The sequence below is a fragment of the Tiliqua scincoides genome, chromosome 1, assembly GCF_035046505.1.
Source record: "Tiliqua scincoides isolate rTilSci1 chromosome 1, rTilSci1.hap2, whole genome shotgun sequence".
In the NCBI taxonomy this organism is placed as follows: domain Eukaryota; kingdom Metazoa; phylum Chordata; class Lepidosauria; order Squamata; family Scincidae; genus Tiliqua; species Tiliqua scincoides.
Window position 1 is genome coordinate 167,221,018 of NC_089821.1, and position 17,467 is coordinate 167,238,484.

General features: G+C 42.6%; 1 protein-coding gene across 2 annotated transcripts in view; it reads left to right on the forward strand.

The window, feature by feature from the left end:
* Positions 1-17,467, forward strand: part of ARHGEF10 (Rho guanine nucleotide exchange factor 10) — a 114,704-nt gene that overhangs the window by 64,439 nt on the left and 32,798 nt on the right. For both annotated transcript variants that reach the window (XM_066612385.1, XM_066612387.1), the window contains 7 exons: positions 2,371-2,486; positions 3,521-3,648; positions 3,992-4,092; positions 6,328-6,449; positions 8,857-8,943; positions 12,446-12,666; positions 14,597-14,754. In XM_066612385.1, the coding sequence (XP_066468482.1) occupies positions 2,371-2,486; positions 3,521-3,648; positions 3,992-4,092; positions 6,328-6,449; positions 8,857-8,943; positions 12,446-12,666; positions 14,597-14,754 (933 nt within the window). The remainder of the gene's footprint in view (positions 1-2,370; positions 2,487-3,520; positions 3,649-3,991; positions 4,093-6,327; positions 6,450-8,856; positions 8,944-12,445; positions 12,667-14,596; positions 14,755-17,467) is intronic.

Below are 17,467 nucleotides of genomic sequence, written 5' to 3' on the forward strand. Positions count from 1 at the left end.
GATTAAAGTTAATATCTTTAATTGGGTAACAGCCCTTATATTGCCTAAATGATGCTTGATGCGTTCAGATAATTTAACTAGAATCTATGGACGGTCCTCCTGATTATATGTTGTCATGTAGCAAAATAATGTGACTTACTCTTCTAAAGTAACTTGCAAATTGATTGGGAGTTTCCTAGTTCTACTTCCCTTTGACAGTTTGTAAGCAGGTGGAATATTTCCATCATAATGGTTATGAATAAATCCCTATATCTAATTTTCTTTTACAAAATGCAAAAGAGAATCAGAATACTTCCCACTTTTTCATTAAAAAATTAATAAATTTACTCTTTGATCTGAACAATCAAAATCAGATGAAATACAAAGCTAATTCTGAGAGATCCTATTTTCTTATTAACTCTATTACCAAATGATAATAGCTCTGTTTTTGCAGTAGGGTTTTTTTGGATATTAGAAAGAAAGCCATAATTGCTTTTGAAATGAGCAATGTGCAATATAACTAACAAAATGATTTGCACACATTGGAGAATGTCAGGTGCAAGAAAAACTTCTCTAGTTCCTGCTGTAGTAGTGATCATAGTTAAAGAATGAGGGCCCAATCCTATCCAATTTTTCAGTGCCGGTGCCGCTGTGCCTATGGGGTATGCACTACTTCCTATGTTGGGGAGTATCTTGGAGGTCTCCTCAAGGTATGGGAACATTTGTTCTTTTACCTTTGGGCTGCCTTGTGGCTATCCTGGTGCTGGAAAGTTGGATAGGATTGGGCCCTGAGCCACTCTCCATTTTTACAAGCATGTTATGGAAAGAGTCCAGTGACAGTTGAGTAACTGAGCGAGTTTTGGCAAGTATAAATTTGTACTCCAAGTCTCCACTAATCCATTGATTTCAAACACAGGTGGAACTTTTTTATGCGATGGGGTTTCGTTCCCTGAACTTCCGCGATTGGGAAAATCTGCGTTGTGCCAAATCAACCAGAAACACGTGATTTTACGCAAATTCTGTACAGTTAAGCAAATAGCGCTACATCCTGACACTTGGGGATGGAAGAAAAGTAAGGCAGCGGTTCTAATTGCCTTCCCCCTCACCATGTCCCGCTCCCATACTCAGCCCTTTCCTGTTGTCAGCTGTCCCCGCGTGTTTAGCAGGCGGGATGCGGAACTTTTAAGAGTCCAGTTCTATGCATTCTATTTAGAAGTAAGTCCCATTATAGTCAATGGGGTTTACTCCCAGGAAAGCGTGAAGAGGATTGTAGCCTGAGAGCCCAGTCCTATGCCTGCCTACTCAGAAGTAAGTCCCATTATAGTCAATGGGGCTTACTCCCAGGAAAATGTGTATTGCAGCCTTAGAGCCCAGTCCCACGCCTTCCTACTCAGAAGTAAGTCCCATTCTAGTCAATGGGGCTTACTCTCAGGAAAGTGTGGAGAGGATTGCAGCCTTAGAGCCCAGTCCCACGCCTTCCTACTCAGAAGTCCCATTCTAGTTAGTGGGGCTTACTCCCAGGAAAGTGTGGAGAGGATTGTAGCCCGAATATAATGCTTGGGATTGCTGGAAAGACTTGCTTGCTGGGCTGTTTTGCTTGTGTAGGCTGGAGCACAGAGAGCCTGCAGCATCTCAGTCTGAAGGACGGGGGTGCCTGGTTTTCCTTCTCATTTTCGGCTTTGAGAAAGGCAAACCAAACAAGCTGGAGGAAAATGCTCCATGGTTTTTTTTTACAGCAGTTCATGAGTGAGAGTGAGAGAGCTCCTCTTTACTGCACCTGGCTACAGAGGTTCTGGCTACAGAGGTTTTTCCCTTGGCTTCCCCTCTCCCCACAATATTCTCAAGGCTTCTTGTGGAGTCTTCTGCACTTGCGCCTGTGATGGCTCAGGGGCTCCAAGGAGTCTTACTGTTACTGTGCCATGTGCTCAATCTTCCAGAGCCTCTTCCATGGCTCCAGGGCTACTTCTGTGCCTGTGCAAGGCACAGCTTTTTCGTAATGTTTTGGCTACCTTGAAACAGAGCAAGACACCAGTGTGGGGCAAATGAGGCAAAGTTGAGTGTGCGACTCTCCCCATTCTTGTTGAGATAAATCTGCAGATAAAAAATTCGTGTATAAAAAGATTGCATCTGTATATCAAAGTTAAAAAGACAACTTGAAGCCCCTTCCCCCCCCCCAAGATATGATTTTAATTATGCCTCTTCTTTGTAGCACTACTTCAGACTTGGGGGGTGGGGAAGGAAGCCCATGTTCTATGAACCTGAATAAGCAAAACACGTACTGCTGTTGTTACCCTGTCATGCATACATCTGGTCACAAAACTAGCTGTGTATATGTTTAATTGCACATTTTTGATGTGTATGTGTATAACCATATATTTTAATATGTTTCAGATAAGCTTTATATGGGACCAGGGCAACTGTACCATGATTTGCAAAATCTCTTGCATGATTTGAATGTAGTTGGTCAAATTAGTCAACTGATAGGCAGCCTTAAAGGAAATTACCAGGTAACCATAAAAAGGTTGAGTTGCTTATCAAATGTGTTTTCAAGTTTAAATCACTCTGGTAGCCATAGTTGCCTTTAAAATGAAAATGTGTGTACAAGCAAATATATATAATCTGTTCGTACCCTAATTGGTTTACTGCTAAATGTTAACTGTAGAGTTATAAGTAGATTTAGACGCCTTGCTGATCTTGTTTTACCCTACTGCTTTTCGTGTTTAGTGCAATAATAATTGAGTCTCCTTAGTAGTTACTAATCTGATATGGAAACACAAAGAATGGCATGTTGCAAATTTAAGAAAATGCTCCCTAGAATTACAGCATGGGCTATTTTCGAACCTTTTGTGTGGAGGCTCTCTGTGGCTGCAGTTTTCTGCGAGGACCTGCAAGAGTCCTGCTCATGGAAGGATGTCTTTTGTGTGAATGTAACTCTTTCCATGATTAAAAGAAATTTGTGGTGGCCGAGTACCTCTGTATGAAAAGTAAGGATACAACACCATGTATTAGTGGCAATTAGAATGGTGGTCTAGCTCCATTTCACCAGTTTTAACATTAAGTAATTTTGTTTTTGATCATTGCACACAAACATGCATATTTTTCAGGCTTTAACTACACAAGATGTCATAATTGCATTTAAATTGAATGTTTAATTTTCAAATATCAAAAAGGAGCATGAGTAGTGGGGTTCTGAACCCTTTCCACTTATCTGTCTTTCTGTAGCCCCTCCACCCAGATGGGAAAAAAAGAACTTTAAGAGATACATTGGGAGGTTTCCTGCTCCTTTTTTTTTTCCTGCACAAGAGGGTTTCCTGCCCAAGAGGGTTTTTTACCTTGGCAAATGGCACACACTAGGAGGGATAGGATCCAGTTATGACCTGTTAGGCCCTTTCCAACTCTATGATTCTATGATCCCCATCCCTCCACCATGGTCCTATTGCAGCAACTGTTAAACATTTTTAAAAACCAACATATGCAAACATAAATTAAAATCACCATGTTAGAAATTTATCACTTTTTTTTCCTTTTCCTTATTGGTCAGAATTTAAATCAGTCAGTGGCACAGGACTGGACCTCAGGGTTACAGAAACTCATCTTGAAGAAAGAAGATGAAATAAGAGCTGCAGACCGCTGTCGAATTCAGCTTCAGCTTCCAGGAAAGCAGGACAAGTGAGTAGCAATATAGCATTACCCAGAACTGAAACTTGCCTTTTTGCTCAGAAGGTGGATGGTTCTTAAAAGCGACCCTCTGGGAGGGAAAACAAAATTGCCTCTTTTTCTGTAGACACTTTAGGTGTTGTAGGGAAAGGAACAAAATGGAGACAGAATGGGAGTACAGTATTTAACATTTTAAATACATTCTCCTTGCTACTTCTGGGTGTGTCCATCTCAGCACAAAGAACACAGGCTGCCACTAGGGGCTTTTAATAATTATTTTACAGTATACTTGTACAATTTTTAACTTCTGAAAGATTACAGGAAGGGGTCACTTATTTTCATTTCTTTCTAACAGATCTGGGAGGCCTACATTCTTTACAGCAGTGTTCAATACTTTTACCCCTGCCATTAAACAATCATGGATCAACAATTTACAAATGGCTAAGCTTACTCTAGGTAAGGTTTTGTTTTAGCATGCTTAAGACAACAATATGTGGAATTTAAGACATGTTATCCCTTTGGCTTCTACTTAATTTCCAAGCTAAAAACTTTGCTGGAATGTTTAGAACCATTTTCTGGAACTTTGCTGGAACTAAATATAGAACCATTGTGCCATCAAATGTTGCTTTAATTTTTAGATGAGTTCAAAATGGCTATTACTATTATAGCATTGGGTCCATAAACTCATGCATCAGCTCAAGTGTAAGAAATCTTCCACACTCCCTCTTCCCCACTTCAGCCTCTCAAGCTCCTTCAAAAACCACTCCTGGGGGGGGGGGGGATAACAGTTGTGGTTGGTTGGCAACCTTCAGTCTCGAAAGACTATGGTATAAGCCTACTGCACCTGGTTTTCCCAGGCGGTCTCCCATCCAAGTACTAACCAGGCCTGACCCTGCTTAGCTTCCAAGATCAGATGAGATCGGACAGTTGTGAATGGCATGGAATGCAGTGCAGGGATTAGGGAAATCCCCAAGAATTGAGCACCAGGTTGTTTTCACTCATGGAACATGCTTATGTCTGGCTTTCAGGGATTCCCTGTAGCCCCTATACCACATCCAATGTGACTTTTCAGTGGGGGGGAGGCTGCAGAAGAGAGGGGTGGGCTGGGAAGATTCCTTGCAGTTATGCCCTTGTGCAGCAGAAATCAGAATTTGTCGTTCAGAACTTCTCAAATGTTATAGTTTGTATATAGTACACCTTTTGTCACTTACTTTGACATAGGTAGCTTTGGGGATTGTACATATGAAGGAGCAGCTTCCCATGCTTCATGGCATATCTCTTTTGAAACTGAACAGAGATTCAAAATCAGTGTGTAGTGTGGCATGATGGATTGTCCAAAGAAAACAAATCAAGAATTTCGAATGGCATACCTAAAGTTGTTCTTAGAATCCCAGCCAAGGCTGGAGACAGAAAGTTTTGCTCTCGATCGCTTATCTTAAAAAAAAATTATCTTTGACCAATTATCATACTGTACATCTTCAGAATGTCAGTTCGTTTTGATATTAGCCCCCTCCACATCCTATTCTTCAAAATTAAAAACTAACTGGAAACTGGCAGTCACATGAATTGAATTGAAGCACCATGGCATCTGCTTCAAGTCAAACCCTCTGAACACCCTGAATTTCTTTAACCAGGTGGAAGGTGTTCAATGCTCATCGTCATGTGTACTTTCTCTTCCTTAATGCATGAAGGCTACAATTCTGCGCACACTTTCATGAAGATAAGCCCCACTGAACACAATGCAACTTGCTTCTGAGGAGGAGACACCCATAGGATGTGCTTTAGGTTTAACCATTTGGTTAAAACCAGTTTGTGTTTGACAGCTGTTTTCTGCTAATTAAAATTTACTTAAGTCAGACCATCTAGTCCAGCGGTTCACAAACTTTTTATCACCACAAACCTCTTTGTTGGCTGTGGTGGTTGTGTTACACCCCAACATGCCTTGCAGCTTCTGGGTCAAACTCTAGAGTGCAAGGCTGCATGGCATTCTGGGTTGCAATGCAGCTAACAAACTGTGGGCGCAGTCCTAGCTCCTTATGTCAGTGCTTTCCAGCACTGGCCTAGCAGTGCTAGTGTGGGACATGTGCTGCATCTTGCAGTTGGGTGTCACTCATGGAGACCTCCTCAAAGTAAAGGAATGTTTGTTTCCTTACCCCAGAGCTGCATTGCCCTTATGTCAGTGCTGGAAAGCCCTGACATAAGGAGTTAGGATTGCGCCCTGTGTCACACTTTTGTGCTACCCGGGAGCTGCAAGGCATTCTGGGGCATGGTGTGACCCAGAATGCCTTGCAGCTTCTGGGCAGTGCCAGCCCCATGACTCACCAAAACCGCAACTCACAGTTTGGTCAAGCCTATGGGCATCAGAAAGAATTTCTTGAGACTGTATAAAAATTGATTACTTTAAAACCTTTGAGTCCTATGAATGGTCAATAAGTATTGTCTGAATTGAAGACATATGAGATGTATTGCTCCAATTTTCAACTTATTTTGGATGCTTGCCTGGCCATTTGAGAGGTTCTGCCTGTATGTCAGTATAGGGAAATGTGTGTTTAAAAACCAACAAACAAAAACCCCACAATAAGAAGTTAGGTGATCTTTTTGCTCTGTAGAGACTGATTTTGGAGAAGATTTACATTCTGGAACCACTTAACAAATAAATACATTTTTTTTCTTTTCTCCTTGCTCCTATAGCTGAGGAAAATCTTCTAGGTTGGTTCTGTATCGAAGATGATGGGAATCAGATTAAAAAAGAGAAGCATCCTCTCCTTGTTAGGCATATGCCTGTGATGATGGCTAAACAACAGGAGTTTAAGGTGAATAGCATTAACTTACTTGCTAAGGGGATAATCTGTAGACTGAAATGTGCAGCGATATCATGTACTTTTAGTTTTGCAGATATTTGCTTAACGCATTTCTCAGAGTTGCAGTAAAAATAACTCTATTTCCTTGGAGTGGCAGAATTTCCTTTATTGTTATTTAAAGGCTAATCCCTAAGACTTTAAATGGATGGACTTTGTAAGAAGTATGTTTTGCGTCTTTAGAGCCTGTGTGTCAAGAGCTTTATTCTCAGTCACTCCAGTAGCCTCTGTATAAGTTATTCTAGTTTGTCATTCATAGGAGAAAATAGTAAACATTTTATAGGCACCTAAATTACTGAAATCAAAGAGAAGTGTGGACAAGGCAAGCATGAATTGAGGGGTCCAAATTGTGTTAACCCATTACTTCTCTGATCCTTGCCATTTTGATTATACATCTTTATTTATTTATTTATTTATTTATTTATTTAGTGTATGGCATGCAATACATGGACTTGCCAAAGGGCCATATGTCAGATAAATATATTATCTATTGTTTGACTATTCGGCAAGAAGCCTCTTACCTCAGGCCCTAAATATTCCTGTCCTGGCTGTCCTGGCTGTGAAAAGCATTAAGTGATATCAGAAAATGAATAAGGCCACAAAAATGCAGCTATTAGCCAAGAAAAGACTCAAACCACTTGCTGTCTTTTCCTTCCAGGAACTGAGTGTGCCTGTCATAGATACTGTAAATCACCATTACCAGGACACTGGGATTCATTTCTTTGTAGCTGCTTCTGTGGAAAAAGTGAACAGTGTGCAAGTTTTGGTTTATAACTTTTAATTTAGCAATATTCAGAGCTACAAACCTTGATGGTGGATCCCATTAAAATTTATGGAGTCTTTCCATTGCCTTTAGTGGATGACAGTATCATCCCATGTTGTCGTGAATCAAGGCTCGGTCAATAATCTAGATACTGATTCATTGGAGAAGAATCTGTTGGGTCAGATGGTCCAGAAGCACAAGGGGTAGAGGTACTAGCCTTGTGCTGGAGTACAGCAGCCAAGAACCCCAGACCTTTAGTCAACTCCCAGAGGGCCCCCCCCCCAGAATAAAGACCCCTTAGGGAGATACTCCTGGGGAGCCAGCATCCTCACTCTCAAGTTCTTCTAATAGCCACTGCAGACAGCACACCTGGTGAGAGATATTGAAAAGGCAATGAAGTACAAGTCTTTTGGTGAGAGGGCTGGCCCTTTCAGCGTTTCCATTTCCCATCAGGTGGGGAGAACAGTTGGATGATGTATATAAGGACTCAGTTACCTTCTCCCTGGAACAGGTCCAGGTTCAGCTCTTCTACCTGACCATCCTTGAATCCCTGCCTTGCAACCTCAGCATGGACTCTTAGTTCCAGAGTGTTGGTCCATTGCTCCCCCCTCCTGGTCACTGCACTGAGGCTTTCAGAGGGGGCAATTTGAAGTGGAGAAATAGCAGAGGGGAACTTTGTGACAGCAAAGATAAGTTTTAAGTCCTATGGGGGGAAGGGGCTTGGCAGGATGAATTTTCATGGAGAAGCAGTGGGTAGGGAGTTTCTGCTTCTTTTCTGTACTCCATCTTGTTCCCTTCCAAAGCTCATTTTTCTTAGAAATAGATGTCAGGATTCAGATGTTGGTGTGTGACATGTAGTTGAGACATTATGTGGACATTGTATTTTGTTGTATGTGGTATTCTACTTTAAGCCTCAGTGTTTCATGCTTGCTACCAATAAGCATGCTTGACAGTGCTGTATTGAGCACTATCCTATTCAATTTTCCAGTGCCAGTGCAGCCATGCCAATGTCACAGAGGCCTCCTCAAGGTATGGGCACATTTGTTCCCTTATCTCAAGGCTGCATTGCAGTTGCACCAGTGCTGGAAAGTTGGATAGGATTGGGCCCTGATATGGCACAGTTTTTACCAAAATATTTTCATTGGAAATGGCCAAATTGAAGGGAAAAGGAAGGTAGTGGAAAGGGTCAGGATTGTAAACTGGGTAAGAGATGGTTGATTACAGTCTAGGAAAAGCCATTCACTGTATTTGGATGGGATGGGGATTGACCTTACACCAACACATTGGCTATGCCTAAAAGACTACACAATTTAATTTGATGATGTGACAGCATTGGGGAACTTCTAATTCTGGGCTGTCTGAAAATATGTTGGAATTGTGTTCCTGAAGTAAACACTTTTGTTTGTAGTTATCCTATTAATTTATAATGTTCTTTAACTTCTGGAGAGAACTGTGAAAGAATATAAACAAAGCTTGAGTAGGTCCATGAAGGTCATTGCCAGTATGTTATGTAGCTACCATGAAATTCTATACTTACTGTTGGCTAAAGGGCACCAGGAAGACCAAATAAATAGCACTAATAAATGTTATTTTGTTAAGGTTGAATGTGCTGCTTATAATCCTGAACCTTACTCATGTGAAGAAACTGATCCAGATTCCCTTTTGACAGAGCATGGATTTCTGTGGGTAAGAATTTAAGTTCTTCAGAGGCCAAGTTATGGGTCCTTTCCAATCTAACATTATTCTGGTTTGATTCCAGTTTTGGTAGCTAGAAAAGCTGATTTCACGAGATCATCAGTTCCCAAAGTTCAACTCTGACTTTGTGACTGCAGTAAGTATTGGTGGGGCAGGGTGGGGGAGGTCTGTTGGTGCCACCATGGTTGCGCCATGGTGATCACACCACCACTGGGAGGTTTTTTTTTTAACTCACATGGAGGATAAGCTGGCCTCTGGGATGGTTTGGGAGGCTCGCTGACCTCTCTGCTGCTCCAAATCGCTCCGATTGTTGGTTGTAGCTATTTGGTGTAGCAGGGAGACCTGCAGAGGGGGCTGCAAGCCTCCTGAACCCTTCCAGAGGCCAGCGCAACCCCCCAGGTTAGTTCAAAACCTCTTGCTCCTGGTAGCACCTTGATCGCTGTGGAACCATCAGAGCACCCATTTCTGGGCCACCCCCCTTAAGGGGGAATGACCCTCTTCCAATTTCCCTGGTGGGTTGTGACCCACCAGTTTAGGAACTACTGCACTAGATGGAGTCAAACTAAGTGCTCTCACTTATTATCTAGTTCAAAGCTGCCACAGGGGTAGTGTCAGGGGGGTAGTGCTAACAAAGTGGGTGTTTAACCTTTGCCATGCAGGTTTTCTGATCAACCCATCACCTTCCTGAGCTGCTTTTCACTTTACAGATCCAGTGTGAGTGTTCCTTTGTCTAAATCAGGGGTGCCCAAACCCCGGCCTGGGGGCCACTTGCGGCCCTTGAGGCCTCTCAATGCGGCCCTCAGGGAGCCCCCAGTCTCCAATGAGCCTCTGGCCCTCCTGAGATTTGTTGGAGCCCACACTGGCCCGATGCAACTGCTCTCAGCATGACGGCCACCTGTTCGACCTTTCACATGAGCTGTGGTATGAGGGCTCCCTCCATTGCTTGCTGTTTCACATCTGTGATGCAGCAGTGGCAGCAAAGGAAAGGCAAGCCTTGCTTTGTGCAAGGCCTTTTATAGGCCTTGAGCTATTGCAAGACCTTCATTCATTCATATAAGTTCATCTTTAATAAATTCATTTATGTAAACTTATGTAAATTTATTCAAATTTTAAATGTAAATTAATTCTTTTTTTCCCCCGGCCCCCGACACAGTGTCAGAGAGACGATGTGGCCCTCCTGCCAAAAACTTTGGACACCCCTGGTCTAAATCAGGGGTGTCCAAACTTTTTGGCAGGAGGGCTACATCATCTCTCTGACGCTGTGTGTTGGGGAGGCAGAGGAAAAAAGTTAATTTACATTTCAAATTTGAATAAATTTACATAAATGAATATATTAGAGATGGAACTTATATGAATGAATGAAGATCTTGCGATAGCTCATGGCAAAAGCAAGGCCACCTTTCCTTTGCTGCCACTGCTGAATCACAGACATGAAACAACAAGCAGAGGAGGTAGCCCTCATCCCACAGCTCACATGAGAGGTCAAACAGTTGGCCCTCACACTGAGAGCAGTTGCATTGGGTCAGTGTGGGCTCCAGCAAGTCTCCAGAGGACCAGAGCTCATTGGAGACTAGGGGCTCCCAGCCGGCCAGAATGGGAATCCTCGAGGGCCACAAGTGGCCCCAGGGGTGGTGTTTGGGCACCCTGGTCTAAATAGTAGCTTGGAGCAGGAGATTCAGTGCTCAATCCTGAAGAGGGCATGCCGGCATATCACAGCCCAAGTACCGGAGCAAGCTCAGTGCTGGCCGGCACTGGGCTAGCGCTGGTGGAGCAATAGAGCTCTGCTGCTCAGTGGTCATGCGGACTACCAGGCAGTGGAGGTAGGTGGGAGTGTGGGGGGAGGAGGTGTTCAAGGGAGTGAGGTGGAGGGAGGGTGGGGAGAAGGCGTACCAGGCGGAGAGAAGGGGGCGGGAGAGAGGCGGGACCTGTGGAGCGAAGCTGAGCCTCTGTGTAGGGCCTACCCAGGGGAAGGGGGCAAAAGTCCCCTTCTTTCGAGGAGGTGGCGGCAGCTGCATGGGTCTGGCTACGCTGGATGCAAAAGCAGCCATTTTCGGCGTTGCTGCAGCCCTGTGCACCAGGCAACTTGGAATTGGACTCCCCGATAGGGGAGGGACAGACACGGAGATAACTCTTAAAAACTTAGAAGATCTGGCCATGATTCTTTGAGTGCCTCATCTAGTTCATCCCTTGGCAATGAGGCTGTTGTGGGTTTTTTTGGTTATTTACAGCACAGTCCTATCTTGCACTGGAACAGGAAGGCCAGGAAGCCTGCGCTGTATCCAGCACAAGATAGGGCCCCAAAGTGGCTCAGCTGGAGGTAAGGGAAACTCTTCCCCTTTTCCCTGGGTAAGCTGCTGCAGCCCCAATGGGTCTCCTCAGATTTGTGCCACCTCCAGAGGTGGCATAAATCAGAGGAGAGCGGAGTGGCTTGAAGCTGCACTACTTGGGAACTGGGGCTAGGATCAGGTGTAAGAGCTGGGTCCCAGCCCCACCTCCCACTGCCCACCCACCCCAGGACCACCCTCCATCCATCCTCTGCCCACCCCGGAACACCTCCCTCCAGCCTCTTCCCTGCTTCCTACCTGCCCACTGCTGTCGACGCGGAGACTGGATTCAGCCTCCGCAGGCCAGTGCACATCCATTTGCCAGCCCAGCTGACTCTGGGGCACAAATGTGGAGGAGGCTTTACGGCACATTTACAACCCTCCTAGAACTTGTGCAGGCCCAATGGCGGCTCTGGATTGCATCCTTACTTACTTAGAGAACACTGGGTGGAATTAGTGGGGTTGCTGGTTGCTCCAAAATCCTGCAACAGCAGGTCACGTAGCTTTGAGTTCACATTCACCCTTCTGCTCGGTCCCTTCCATTACCTGAATTATTGCAGGTCTCTGTGAAATTTAATTCTTCCAAGCATATTAAAGTGTTTTGGACAAGTGGCAGAGTGGGAGAAGGAACCTGCCAAAGGGACAAACCTGGGCATGTGGATTGTTCATGATATAGTTGGCTGCCTCTTTGAGACACTGTCAAAGGGTGCCTTAAGAAAGTTTAGTATTTCCCCCAGCGTCTGCTCATCCTCACTGTTCTTCATTTGTAGTGACTCTCGCAGACTGCCTGGTCTATAATAAAATTGTATTTCTAGATTCAGAGGCTTGGAAAAAATAAAGGCTGTAAATATCTGTCAGTATATGTTTATATTGATAGTACCCTTATGCAAAAAAAAAAAAAAAGTTCTTTACAGCAATGTAATGCTTTTTAAAAAATAATGTTGCTCATAGCATGGTTGGTAGGAAGGACTCAAATGGAATATCCTTTCTCAATGTCAATCTAATAAGAACATTGTCCCATTATGTCTTATAAAATTTAGTAGCCAGTAAAATTTTGTCCAGCTGCTGCGACTTTCGTGAGACTTTTTTTGATTGGTTTAGACACACATTCGTGACTGCTTATGGTAATCTTGCTACCAAAGCATATTAATCTTTTCTCTCCAATACAGATTGGCAGCTGCACTAATCAAATGGGCCAAATTGCTATTGTATCATTTCAAAACTCTAATCCAAAAGTTATTGAATGCTTCAATGTGGAATCGCGAATTCTCTGCATGGTCTACATACCAGAAGAGGAGAAAAATAAATCAAACGTACCTCCTGAGCCTGAAGATATGCCTACAAAACCCTCCAGTGTGCCTACTGTATGCCTAGGAATGGAAGAAGGAAGGTAACTTTCATATATTTTGTACCTTCCATAAATTGCATATCATTTATTTGCCTTTCATTATTGCATAGTAGAGTATTGGTTAGTGTTTGAGTCACTGAAAAATATAAGGTGCCTGGCAGGGATATACATTGCCTTAAGTGGACCTGTCTGTTATTAACATAATGACAAAGAGTTTTGTAGCACCTTACAGGCTAACTATTTTATTCTTGTGCTATAAGACTCTAAAATGTGACTGTCCCTCTGCCGTAAACTGAGTCTCTTTAAAAAAATTTCCTAAAGATTTTTATAACTCTATTTCTCTATGCACAGAGCTGTCTCCAAGATTGAAATAAAAGGGAAAGTCTTTTGTTCAAGAGCTAAAAGCTCCTTCAAGGACTCTGTGTGGGCATTGGAATATACATGCTCTACAGGCACCAAGAGGGCTTTTTTTAATGTTCAGATTTGTGAACAATCCCGATAATGAAGTGCTGTGCTTCCACAGAGTAAGTGGTCCATGAGCTAGCTAAATTTGAAAACCAGTAACTCCAAACCTCTGCACCTACCTTCCCCTACATACATTTCCCTCAACTCCACACACAACTGTCACAGCTACTTTGGAGACAAGAAAGCAGAAATAAGAGCCATTTATGAAATAGCTTAACCTGTATAATATATGACTTTAGGTTTTGAAGGACTCTAGATAATAAGAAAGCTTTGGTTTTCCAAACTGAAATCTTTAATTTATGTGCACAAATAAGCTACTATTCATGCCAGGCCTACTTTTATTAAAGTATCTAGCGCTTGTGACAGAGATTGTATGTGCATGTTTGTACTTGTAGCAAATATTGATATTATTTCCTTATTAATGCAGAGTGTGATCTAAAGCCAAAGAGGATTAATGAAAATGAACACCCTGATTCTAAATCTTTTCAGATGTCTAATTGTCTGTCATGTCACTGTAACTCTGCAGTACCACCATATTCTGAGTATTGTGTTCTATAGCTGATGAAATGTTGTGTTCCAAGCTTTGAGATTGTGCTGAGATTAGCTGGTAGGCTTGGCCTTCATGGGTTTTGGATTAACCCATGAATATATTTTTAGAGGATTTTGTTCTACGTTGGTGTTTGGGAAAAAGCCCATGGTACTGTGAAGCATCTTTGGTTGCACTGGACAAATGCACCTAAGCATTTCTGATCCCATAAAATCATGATGCTAAATACTGTACATGTGCCCATGCACATGGTCAAACTAGATATATGAGACACAGCTTATCATTGCCCAATGTGGCTTTCCTCTCTTATCCTTGAAACATCTGATACAATTGTATGCTGTGACATCATTGAGCTATGCATCTCCATGAATGGGCTGGCCTTAGGAGCTGTGGATCCCAACTGGAGCTGTGGGACCCAATTGGGGACACTTCTTGTGAGGCCCCGGGTTCACAGTCAAGGTCTGTCGAATCTTAGAGATATAAATAACATTTATTATAGACTTTATATCTCCATGGTAGAATGGAAAGCTATCAAAATGTGCCCTTAAAAAAAGTGCATTTGAGTTAATTAACCAAAAGAATCTAAGCACTTTTTAATATAAAACTGCATACAAGACTAGAGTAATTTCCCTAGTGTGGGAGCCCCTTAGGCACGGGATCCACTTGGGAGCAATCGATCCCTTTGGATTAAAACTGACCCTGCTTCCTGAACTCAACTCTGTTGGCTGGTGAGGAGTTTTGCAACATAGTGGCATTTCATTGTGTTTATTTTGGACACTGCAAAAAGAGAGCCTGAAGAGTTGCAAGTGGTGGCAACTCTGTGTCTCTTATAATGTGAAGTTTAGCCACTCTAACATAATACTGAGCTGTCTTTCATTTTTCTAAGATATGTCGCAATGATTAAAAGTGACTAAACTTGTATTAAGAGGTTAATTTTTTATTTATTTTGCTTTTAAATAGCATCTCTGTTTACAAAAGTAGTCAAGGCTCAAAGAAAGTCCGGCTTCAACACTTCTTTGCTCCTGAGAAGTCTACTGTCATGAGCTTGGCATACAAGTCCCAACAGTTGTTTGCTGGACTCGTCAATGGGAACATTGTCATCTACACCAAGTCAGAAGGTACAAAATTTATATGCAATTTCCTGAACCACTCCTTTATCTGAATATCTTGGCAAGCAAATTTCATTGTTCTGATTCATGTTTCTGAATTTCTATTAATACTGGCAATGAAAATGAATTTAATATTAACTTTAGATTGCAGTTACTTAGGATTGCTTTGAAAATTTGCTTTGAAGAAGAAAAAGTGTTGAGGACAAAATGGCTAATATTATAATGCCATTGTACAAATCGATGGTAAGGCTACACCTGGAGTATTGCATCCAGTTCTGGTCGCCACATCTCAAAAAAGACGTAGTGGAAATGGAAAAGGCGCAAAAGAGAGCAACTAAGATGATTACTGGGCTGGGTCACCTTCCTTATGAGGAAAGGCTATGGCGTTTGGGCCTCTTCAGCCTAGAAAAGAGATGCTTGAGGGGGACATGATTGAGACATACAAAATTATGCAAGGGAAAGATAAAGTGGATAGAGAGATGCTCTTTACACTCTCACATAACACCAGAACCAGGGGACATCCACTAAAATTGAGTGTTGGGAGAGTTAGGACAGACAAAAGAAAATATTTCTTTAATCAGCATGTGGTTGGTCTTTGGAACTCCTTGCCACAGGATGTGCTGACGGCGTCTGGCCTGGACACCTTTAAAAGGGGATTGGACAAGTTTCTGGAGGAAAAATCAATTATGGGTTACAAGCCATGATGCGTATGTGCAACTTCCTGATTTTAGAAATGTCAGAATGCCAGATGCAAGGGAGGGCACCAGGATGCAGGTCTCTTGTTATCTGGTGTGCTCCCTGGGGCATTTGGTGGGGCCGCTGTGAGATACAGGAAGCTGGACTAGATGGGCCTATGGCCTGATCCAGTGGGGCTGTTCTTATGTTCTTAAGATCACAAACTGCCTGCATGCATATGGCTTTTGTGTAGGAAATGCATAATAATGTACACACAGAATCATGGGTACTCAAATCACTGTTCAGCTATTAAAACAATGGAATGAATTGAATATTGTAATATGCTCATCTAACAAAGAAGTGCAGTCATTGAGGTGTAAAACATCCCCCTGCATTCTTTTCTGAGGGTGTATATAGACATATGCTAGAGCCTCACAGAACTTTGAACTCTTTAATGTATGTATGGCTGTAGCAGATCAGCAGATTGAATGCTTGTGTGTATGGCAGCCATTGTCTGGCTGCTCTGTCACTGCTACCTCTTCCTCCTATTGGGCAGCAAAGCATCTACAGCTGGTTGCAGAGTACCATTTGCCAGGCAAGCTGGAAGAAGATGATCCAAGTGCTTTTTTTGCCTTCTCACTTGTCTGCCCTTTGCTGCTACCAACACTTTGCCTTGCTGCAGGGAAAGAAAGCATCATTCCTGCCTCAGGGATTTAGCTGAGGGTGCCACATTACCCAGCAGAAGAAGATGGCAACAAGGTGGTGGCAGCAACAGAACAGTTAGTGACTGTAGTCTTTACCATAGCTCAGCTTACTGATGTAAATACACCTAAAAAGAGAGTTCACTTGTCTGCAATGCTGTGAGCTGCTTCATTGTATTTTTTGTGTAAGTCTGTCTTCTTCCTAATTGGGTGTACTCTTTTCACACAAAACCTTCTGTGATTTGCAGTTGTTTTGGGTGCCTAATGAAAAGCATATCAGTCACTGATGGTGGTGGTTTTTCCTCATTAGTGTTTTCTTTCTATATAGTTTGTGACTATAATCTTTAAGGCTCAAGCTGCTTTTCCAATCATCCCTGAAGGGGCATTTTATGAGGCACTGACCTATTTTGCCAGGCATATGAATCAAGGCTGAGGAGCAGAGCAGAGAATTTGACCTAATAATAATTGGCACGCATTGTTCATCAGCAAAAAATCAAAACGGTGTACCATTTTGCTCCACAACTTTTAGATTCTTTATTCAATCTACTTAATTATTCAAGATGTTGCAGATTTTTAGAATAATATAAGAAGATTAAATACTGAACTGCATATGAATAAATAGTGCTGGTGTTCTATCCTGAAGTGCTGTAAAACAGTCCATGCAGTTCTGCTGTATGATTGGTTGTTGCCACTCTAAAAGGAGAAATAACCTGCCAAGTTGCCCAGTCTTCCCTTCACTGATGGCAGAAGATGCTGGATCAGTGTCAGCCACTTTTAGTCCTCATACCCACTGCTCTTAAAGAGCAGTTATGATAGCTCAAGAAGCAAGCCACTGAATGCTGACTTGTCTCTTCAGTAGTGAGAAGTGCTAACAACATACAGCCATAGCTATGCAAATAATTCGCACCCATAGGTGCATGTAGATCCTTTGGATAGTTGATGATGATGCCAGTATAATCCTAGATGTAATCAGTGTGGTGAGTTTCCTCTTAAACATGTTTATTTCTAACCATTGCTATGTACTTTAAATCCCATTGCCCTTTTGTTGGAAGGTGGGGGAGGGGAATCCAGTCAATACTCGCTATTCAGGATAAGGCACTGTACAAATGTTCATGGTTCATTGCACGACTCAATTAACAAACTATTCACAGGGCTGTTTTGGCAGCACTCTTGAAATACTAGTGGTGCTGCTTGGAGAAAAAGGCAGCTGTCAAACAAGCAGATGAATGTTAGTCCCAGCCACATCAAAGCTGAGGAAAAGAGAGAAATCTTATGCAGACAGGAAAAAAAAATACATTTCATTAGACTGAGAGACTGTATGACACAGAATCATGAATTGACTGTCA